Source organism: Apteryx mantelli, chromosome 3, assembly GCF_036417845.1.
Source record: "Apteryx mantelli isolate bAptMan1 chromosome 3, bAptMan1.hap1, whole genome shotgun sequence".
Classification (NCBI taxonomy): Eukaryota; Metazoa; Chordata; class Aves; order Apterygiformes; family Apterygidae; genus Apteryx; species Apteryx mantelli.
In genome coordinates, this window is record NC_089980.1 from 23,108,117 (window position 1) to 23,117,594 (window position 9,478).

General features: G+C 47.7%; 1 protein-coding gene across 1 annotated transcript; it reads right to left on the reverse strand.

The window, feature by feature from the left end:
• Nucleotides 1-551: 551 nt before the first annotated feature.
• Nucleotides 552-8,765, reverse strand: LOC136991616 (calpain-2 catalytic subunit-like). The gene is made up of 9 exons (XM_067294479.1): nt 8,750-8,765; nt 7,758-7,876; nt 7,239-7,372; nt 6,187-6,355; nt 5,203-5,315; nt 4,820-4,980; nt 3,917-4,086; nt 2,469-2,480; nt 552-989 (listed from the first exon to the last, which is right to left on the reverse strand). Exons 1-9 carry the CDS (start codon nt 8,763-8,765, stop codon nt 759-761), a joined length of 1,125 nt encoding a protein of 374 aa, XP_067150580.1. The 3' UTR covers nt 552-758.
• Nucleotides 8,766-9,478: the final 713 nt, after the last annotated feature.

Here is a 9,478-nt window from a genome sequence, read left to right on the forward strand (position 1 = left end):
ATACTGCCATCCTTCGGGGCTTTCCTGTGCTGTGGAATCCAGCCGGTTACAGCCCAATTACTAGAAATGCCTGCCCAGCCAGGGGTGGGACTAAAATAAATCACCACCAAAAATATCTCATTCCTTCTTGCTATGTTTACTCAAACTTTCCTCTGTTGCACACAGGGAAACAGTTTCTCTATTGCTTCTATTTCCAGACTAGCACTGAGACAAGAAAGGGGAATTAAACACAAAATATCCTCACAAACTCTCATTCTGGTCATTCAAGGCACAACCGCTAGAGCGAAGGACGCTTCTCCCGTTCAGCCAGGTCTTGGAGGCTTCAGCCGGACTACGCTCAACTCAAAGCGAGTTTAATACTGAGGTAGGATATAGCACAGCCAGTCTGTCCAGGGACAGACAAGAACCAGCACGACCCCTTCCCACGAGGCGCCCACGGGTTCAGACTGCCGCTCGCAGGCAGAGGCCCCCTCCGGCGCGGGGCCGCGCGCAGGGTCCAGCTTTCGTCCCTGCGCCGGGAGGAGACGACCCTCCCCAGCCGCCCGCGGCCGGGAGAGCCCGGGCCCGGCATCAGAGGCTGCCTGCGAACACACCAAGCAGCCCCTTTCCACCGCTGGCCTCTCAGGCAGGGCTGTCAACAAAAACACACTTTACAGACTTAAAGGCGTTAACAGGTCACGCTGCTTTACCCTGTTGCCGTGCTGCTCCATCCTCCCAGGCTCCCACCCAGCGCACACGCACTTACTGCGGTTAAGTAGTTACAGAACAGTCACGTACTTGGAATCCGCATTTTTTTCAGAGAAGACTCGGAGGCAGAAATCCCCATTCTTGTCGGGTTCAAAGGTAGAGGGCACGATGATGTATTCTCCCGCAGGAAGCTTGAACCGGTTCAACACTTCTCGGAGGTTGATAAAGGTGTTCGATTTTTCTCTTGCTTTGTTTGTCAGGAAAAAGTTTTTGCTCAGATGAACATTCGTCTGGCCAGAAAACTTATGAAAAGCAAAGAAAGAGAAAACCCCCACGATGTGCATGTATTTGCATGTAGGAATTAAGAATATAATAGAAATTATAATTAGCTAAGTCTGAAAAGAAAGATATCAGTTCAACAGAATTAAGAGAGAAAAGAAAGGGCAAGGGGCATCCCATCACAGTACTCCTGAGCCGCAGGCGCAAGTGCATTTTGCAGATCATCTCAGTAAGACATTCAAGTCACGCGTATGTTTTACAGATGAATAGTCTGTGAAGGCAATTTGGCAAACTCTTACCACCAACCATCTTTCTTTAAAGCTAAATGTTTTACCACTGATATTTCTCTACTCTCAAGAGCTGGCACCACCAGGGCATCTCAGCTCAGCTCTGCCTATGAAGGCAGACTGCCTTGAGGCAGTGAGCCCAGCTCTGAAGTCCTTTAAGGATAAAAGAAACATTACGCTTTATAAAAACATATTTGGAGTGTAACATCTTGCAGAATAAACTCTTCTGCACAGGGTTTATCAAGGTCAGCCACCTCAGATCTAGAAGCAAGTATAAGGAACATGGACTGTCTGGAAACCTCCTCCTTGCAGCCTTCCCAGGCTTTTAAGGATGCAAAACTTGTCAGACCTGTTGCAATGGTGGGTGGGATAAAAAATTCCACATATGGTGGGAAAAAAGTCAAGGGGCTGTAGTCTGAGTTGCTTTTTTATACAAATCAGTTTTTTGGACCACTAGGCTAAGAGTTGAGCAGCTGTCAGAACGCTGCTAAAACATTCAAAAGCTACATAAGAAATGTGATGAACAGAGAAAAGAAAAATTCCTGCCTGGGGAAAACATGCTTTACATTATAGCAACTTACGCTGCATGATGCTTTGAGCATTGCCTCAGGAGGTGTGAGGTGCCCCGGGCACTCTGCGTGCACCCTCTCAGGTGCAGGCAGCCATGTACCGAGGTCACCCCGGCATTTTGCTCAACCTCATTTGTTCCTCTGAGAAGCAACAGCTCAGAGGTGCTGCAGCTGCCTTGTACTGCTGACATATCTCACTGTGTTGCACACACCTCTGGTGCCTAGGGCCTGCTATTAACTAGCTGCAGATAGAAGCTGGAAAAGAAGAAAACAGAGTGCTTAAGGAAATGCAGATAAACTCTTATTTGGAATATTAGCTGTGTGTCAAACACGAACTTTGTGCAAACCTGAAAAAAAACCAGCTGTGTTCTGCGGGAGTAGGTATGGTTCTGGGCTTGGGGAAGACCAGGGACAGAGCAGCTTTGGCAAATTTCTGCAGTACAGACAGCTCTTACCCGTAGCCAAGACGCTCTGAAAATCAAACATGAGCCCAGGCCCACTTCCAGAGTAAACGGCCTCTCACTTTAGACTCTGCGCAGTCAACATGACTCTGTACAGCCAGGGAAGGAGCATCCTCTTAACAGTCTCTTCCCCCAAGCCATTCATCCCCAACTGTGCACCTTGAACACCAATCCGTACTACGTACCTCTGGGGGCACCTGCAAGGAGATAGGGGTAAAGTTACTTGTTTGTTGTTCCAGGGCTATTTCTTTCCACCGCTGTTTAGAGGGTCCACCCACATGCTTCGGGAGGAAAAAAACCAAAAGACACACCAAAAGAACCAACAGGCAACGAGGGAGGGAACTTGAGTGCTGAGCCCATGTCACCCACGCTGCTTAATGCTGCCTCCGCTCCCGACTCGGTCCTGGAGCCGCCCGGGGCTGCTCGGGGAGGGCTTGCCCGAGCAGCGTGGGCAGAGACTAGCGCAGATTTAGCCAAGCTGATCATGTTTTCCTGCTGACGCTCTACCCTGCAGCCCACTGTGAGACACCCATACAGCTCTTCTGATGGGCCTGGGAACAGCCAGTGGTATTTTTCACAGACTCAGTTCCTTTATTCTTTCTTACCACCTTCTCTTTCACCCGCTGACCTCTCCACGAGCGGCAGAGGAAGAGGGGCCAAGCAATATAATAACGCAGTTTTCTGTTTCCTTATGGGCTCAGGGGACCCAGCTTTGCTTTAAAACCTCATTTGCCTGTGGGGAGCAGATTCTTTGACAAGCTTTTTCCAAGCTGGGATATTGAGAAAGAAAGCAGTTGCATCTATTGCCTACAACTACAGGAATTACCGATTTCTGTAAAAAAATCACAAATCTCAGGTAAAAGCATTATTCCTATTTCCAGAGCCAGTTAGGCACAGCAGCTCTGCTTTGCAGCTCTGAACAACACACCTCTAAATGTTTTGATGAAAGAGTTACCACAGACACGTTTCTGACCCTTTTTGCAGCAGAACGAGGTTTACAGGTGCTTCGGCTGGTTCTGCTGCTGGGATTACTTTCCATGCTAGCGCAGATATCCCAGAGAGCATCATGTCCTGGGTCAGATCCCTACTGTAGCTCCTCTTTTTACTACAGCATGATAAGTTAAGCTCAGCCTGAATTTCTGCACTTCTTAGTTTTTGTAAACACTTTCCCTGCTCCTGCATTTAGAAGCACAGAGCGATATAGGTAAGAAGGAACCTCTGCAGATCATCTGGTCCAACCATCTACTCAAAGCAAGGCCAATATCAAAGCTGGATGAGATTGCTCAAGACCTTCTGCTGTCTAGGTCTGAGTATCTCCAAGAACGTAGATTCCATAATCTCTCCGGGCACCTGTTCCTGTGCTTGACCACTCTTGTGGTGGAGGATGTTTTTCTAAACATCTAAGTGGAATTTTCCTTGCCGCAGCTTGTGTCCAACTGAACCCTGCTGAGTTTTAGTAGAAAGCCCACTCTTGCAGAGGGCTGTGCAGAGTGCCGCAAGGACACTGCTGTGAAGGCCTCCAGGCTTTTTCTCCTGGTAGGCTGCACAGCAGGGAAGCAGCTAAGAACTGCTCTGCCCCATTTGCAGAGTGAGCTTTCCTTTTCCTCTTGTGCACATGTACTGCCTTACTCGCCTCATAAATTGCGAAGCCGATAGTGTGCATGTCCTCTCCCATCTTCCTCTGCTTCCTCCGGTGTTTCTGAATCAGGCCAATTAGGAAAGTGCAGCCCTTCTCAGGATCGTCAGGATCCTCATCTTCTTCTTCCAGCTTGATTAAGTACTGTGGATTCATCCAGAAAGTGTCTGGGAAGGGGAGGGAAGCGGATTTGTGCAGTTTGCTCAGAGCCTTCTTTGAGAGCAACCGCACACCGACATATAAATCTGTCAGCTGGGACGGATGCAGCTCTGACTTCCAAACCGGTATACGAGAAGGAAAAACTAACACCACTCCCAGCCTCCATCTTATCAATTACAACTAAACCCTTTATCAGGGAGCAACATTTACAAAATGTTTGCGTTTCTGGACATTTTTCCCAGACATCCCAGGTGCAATATCCTCCTGGATAGGCCACCCCAAATTAGCGAGTGCCAAGGATACTGAGTTTGTGCTGACACTGTGGCAGGGACATGGCTCCCAGGGCTGGCTTCCCCCGTGCCCACATCAAAACTGTCCCTCTGCACGCACAACCCCAGGAGAGGAAACAAGCTTTGTGCCACGGCGCACACCTGCCTGATCGACCGCTGCTTGGGGCAGGCATCAGAACTAGCCTCAGCCTCCCAAGCCCTTAGGGAAAGGGGACTCCGATCACTGTTTCATCAGGGCTATTGCTCTAACCCACTTTGCTTCAATCCACTTCAAGCACAAGCACCTAGATTCCAGTTCCCAGAGAAAGAACAAGTTAACAGTGATTGGAAGACAAGCTCAGACAACCCTGACCCAAGAGGTTCTGTGTGCAAATGTGTAACACCACATTTCTAAGGCAATCCAACTAGAATAAGGATTTCCTCAAAGACTGTAGTGACAGCATGTTCTTACTTGGGTAGTTCCTGCAACCCCCTGCAGTGGCTCCTCGCCTCCAGTTCCCATCCAGCTTCATCAGACTCCACTTCTTGTACCTGTCACTTGCCAGCGTGTCTGGAGTCAAATTGCAGATCTCAAGGCGGGAGTAGTGTCTCAGAAAGTCGTTGAATGCCATCCTGTGGGAAGCAAAGCCACAGACAACATCTGCTTAGGATGGACAGTTCTTCTATAAAACCACCTTCTCTATCTTCCCTCTCTTTCATTGTGATTTAGCACTTGGGTTTTTTGGCCACTTAGCTCACTCATCTTCAGGAGTTTGGGGGCAGAAGGTACTTCATGTGAAAAAGCCGAGGAAAGGCCAGTTCCTTCAGATCGAGTGGAAACCCAGTGCTACTTACCAAAATTCCCCATCTTCATGTCTCCTAGTCAGCTGCTCCTGCACCGCAGGGTCAACATATTCTCTCCTTAGCAAAATACTTTTCCTGCTGTGAAGCTTCCTTCTCTTGCGACCCTGATTTCACTTAAAAAAAGGGGGAGGAAACATTTGTGTGTGTCTTACAAATCGAGTTCTTGTAAACAATTTACCTTCCCTTTAAGCAAAGCTAAGATCTAATCTCCTTTGGGAGTACAGCGATTATCACAATAACGATATTTATACTTGTTTCAGTGAGACTAAAAGGGATGCTGAATAGTCGTAAGCAGGGCCAAAGCGCCTCTCTTCCTCACAGTACAGATTCAGATTTTGGCAACGCATATGTTCTGATAAAGCCTTTTAGAGACCTGGCAGCATTGCCAGCCTCTCTGCTTCAAGAATATAGCCCTGATTGTTTTGGAACATTTTGGTACAATTTGTGCAACAAACAGGCTACTGCAAGGACTGCAGCCTGCTACCTCTGAACATATGGCTGCAGAAACCACTAGCAGCAGCAGGCTTTCCAAAAGCACGTCACCTGTAACAACTTACTGCCAAGCTACAGACTTCATTTAGAACAAAGATGCAGCTCGGGATCCCTAATGAATTCCCTGTACAGTTCTTTCCCATAGGACTTATGAAATAGCAAAAACTTCAGGTTTTGAGGGAAACAAAACTAAACAAAACAAAAAAAAGAAGGCATTGGGCTTTTACGCATGAACTACTAAAGTTTGGCTTTCAGCCTGCTCTTAGACATAACCTGCCAAAGGAGCATGTGCCTGTGTTACACTCTCGGGTCAAATTTTCCAGCCAGGAGGTAGAGCAGAGAACTGGTCTTCATGAGTCAGAGGCAGATGGGGAAAATCCTTTGTGCTACGAAGCACCCGAGCAAAGCAACAGGTCCATCTGCCTGCCTGCCAGCACCTTTCAGCAAGCTCACAGTGTCTAGCAATAAGCTGGACTAACTCACGTCAATAGAGCAGCCGAGGAGAGAGCCTTTTTGAAGCGCCTTCTGAATGATTTTAAAGAGGTTGGGTGGTGCCTTCTGCAGCTCATACCATTCTGCAATTCCACCCGTGAAGTCTTCAAAGCCTTCAGTGGTGGTGCCCCCAGAAAGAGACTCATAGGAGCCATTCAGCCTGCATGAAAGGGGAGACACACACACACACACACACACACACCCATCAGTTTCCATAATCTCCACTTCTCTTGGACAACAGCACTCAGTTGTGCCAGCATGTTGCCAAAGCACTTTCGCTTTCAATGGCACCATGCCAGTTAATGCAGCTACAAATGGATACCCTCCCGGCTTTGCTTCTTACACCCCTGTACGTGGAAAGCCCATCTAAGAGCTAACATGATCATTTATACAGGTTGCAGATTCAGTCATATCAATTACAAAAAAATCCTGGAAAACTGAAAAAAGATAAATAAAAAAATCAAGAACCAACAGTGTGCCTCTCTACTTCCACAGTCTTCCAATCCTTTTAACAACTATGCGCCTGATTTTTAGCTGATCTGAATAAGTTCAATTTCTTAAATCAATTGAGAAGAGTAGTGTTAGATAGAAGAATTCCTCTCTGACCATCATAAAATTGGGAATTCAGATTTGAGCATCTTCACGTTGACTAGCGATCTCGACATGTCGACTGACACGCTATGCATATTGAAGCACCGCAGCTGGGATACCTTCACACTTGCTTGGAGCAGATGAAACTGAGCTTCCTGGACCCAGATGACATGAGACAACACTCCAGGAACACGCCTGCTATGAGAAGCAAGGGCTATTTTTCTTGGCTAGCAAAGACAGTACTTTAGGCTACTGTCTTGAGCACCCGTCAACAAACCTTTAGCAAAGAGCCCTTGCGGTATAACCTAGAAGTTTTAAAGGCTAACGATTAGACCGACACTTTAACTGCACAGCTGCAGATACTACAGAGAAGCACAAGCATGTGCAAGGAGACTGAGTGGGGAAGAAGTAGTTCCCTTTGCCTACAGGAGCCAGCCCTCTCCTTTACTTACTTGGCATAGGCCTTCTCCAGCAGGGCGCTCCAGAACTCGCTGCCCTCCGCCGAGTGGACGAAGAGCAGCTCCCCGTTCTTGGTGGGCAGCCGGTCGTCAACCACCACATCCACCCACTCCCCGTACTGCCAGAACTGCAAAGAGAACGGGAACACCTAGTCATCACCCCATGCCACGTACTCAGGTCACAGGGACATCTTCCGCTAACACCGATTCCCTAGAAGGAAAACAAGCCTACTGGCAGTCAGCTTAGCCTGCACTGTACAGGAATCCCTGCTGTCAGTCGGATCTGCCGATGGAGGAAGGATCACAAAGAAAGACCCCACTCCCGGCTCTTTTGTTAGCAGCCATTCTTCCTTCCATCACCATCCCTCTCCTTGACTTTCTCTGTTTTATGCCTGGCTCTTCCGTGTCCCTCAAAACATTCCAGGAAATGCCACATGTGTAGGTCTGACCTACCACACACGTGTTCCTGGCTGACGACATCAGGGGGAAGGCAAGAGCCAGTTTTCCACATACCTGGAAGTGGAAGATTCCTGCATAATCTTCCTGGAAGCTCTGATCTTTGGGAACGACACGGGCAAGAATTTCTTCATTCAGGGTGAGAGATGCAATAGCTGCCAAGAGCCAACAGTCTCCTGTAAAAAAGATATGCACCAGAAAACGTTATCGGTTTTGGAGAGCACAGCGATTATGCATTATTACTTGCATACTGATCACCAAGACTTCTGGGACGACTGCTCACCTCTCAGAAATTAATCTCAGCTATTTCAGAAGATGATCCCTCCCATCAGTTTCCCTCTAAGGCAGATCAGTTGTACATACACAACTACTTGCCATCCCTGCCTCAGAAAAAAAAGAGAGAGGTAGAAATGGGCTAGGATCTATCAGTACATTTATCATCCATGCTTGGACTATTTGAAAGAAAATTTAATGTTCAATTAAGTATCTACAGGTTGGAAAACAGCATGGGGAAAAAGGCAAAGAGCAGCACCTATGGACACATGCAGGAAACTCCAGATGCGCAGTTTCCTTTCACCGTACCAATATTTTTACACGCAGAGGCTTTTTTCCTTTCCCTCCTCCATGTTTCATAAATGGTTATTGACTTGCTGTGCAAAGATTTGTCCCAGGGACTAGCTCCCAAAGTTTTCTTGCAAGACTCCTACCAAATAAGAACTCCTTTGACATTACTTATCTCTGGAGGCACTAGCTAGAGGCCTCCTGATTTAGTCATTCATCTAGTCTCTGGCACCAGCCACCAGAGAGTCAGGAAGGGTCTGAAGGCAGGCACTGTTCCCCAGCCCTACACACCTCTTCACCCTTCGTGGGACTGAGCCAACACACACTGAGTGTGTGCGCCAGAACCCCAGAGTACGGGCCGTTTGGGTAGTATTTTTCCACACCGTCTCTTACTCAGCAGAGGGAAAGGAGACTGCAAGCACATAAACATTACCTCTATTTTTGGTAATCATTGAAAGAAACTAATGTTATTTTAATAGCAAGATTACCTTTCTGCTCAGCCATGTACCTCCTACAGCACATTAGCAAGATGATTAGAGACTTAAAGACCCAGCTGATCCCCAGGCTCCCACAACCCATAGCAAGAAAGTGTGTTTCAAAACTCCTCTCCTCGTTACCATCACCAGATCAGCCTCTGCCTTGCCCTGTAAACACAGCAATTTATACAGCAGCTTTGCTTTCTCTCATAGGGCTGATCCCACACAATCATCCTGCAGCGTGTGTAGGACTGCAGGTTCAAGAAACACAAACCAGATACAGCTGCTAGAAAGTCAGAGGCCAGCAAAGCCATGGTCCCTGTATAGCCAGCTGCCGCCCTTAGAAAAAGAGTCAAAAGCTCATAAAGGAGAAGTTTGGGTTCAAGGGGGTGGCTGCAGGAAAGTCTCCAGGAGCATTAACTCTGAAGCAGTTCTTGAGGGACACCCTCAAGCTCAAACCCAGCACCACACAGGCAATGTTAGGAGGAATGCAGGCAACTTGCAGCTCCCTCCAGGCTCTCCATCCCTTTCGTAGCTGTTCCCCGGCAGCAGCTCGTGGGATGACATTTGTCCCAGGGTCCGTTGGGCATCTCAAGAAAGGTAGATGTGGAATTTCACAATCATTTTCAGACCTGAGATGCTTTTACTAGTCTAGAACCTAGAGGGGAAGAAATGAGCATAAAACTCTCCCTTCAGCCCTACATGGGGCTGCTTGTATTGCAATGGAGAAATCATTGTACC

Excerpts from the sequence above, each read along its gene's own strand:
- LOC136991616 (XM_067294479.1), bottom strand. Across the intron at positions 4,981-5,202 it reads CATGAAGATGGGGAATTTTG|GATGGCATTCAACGACTTTC; the intron begins GTAAGTAGCACT and ends TGCTTCCCACAG. Across the intron at positions 4,087-4,819 it reads GGGTTGCAGGAACTACCCAA|ACACTTTCTGGATGAATCCA; the intron begins GTAAGAACATGC and ends TCCCCTTCCCAG.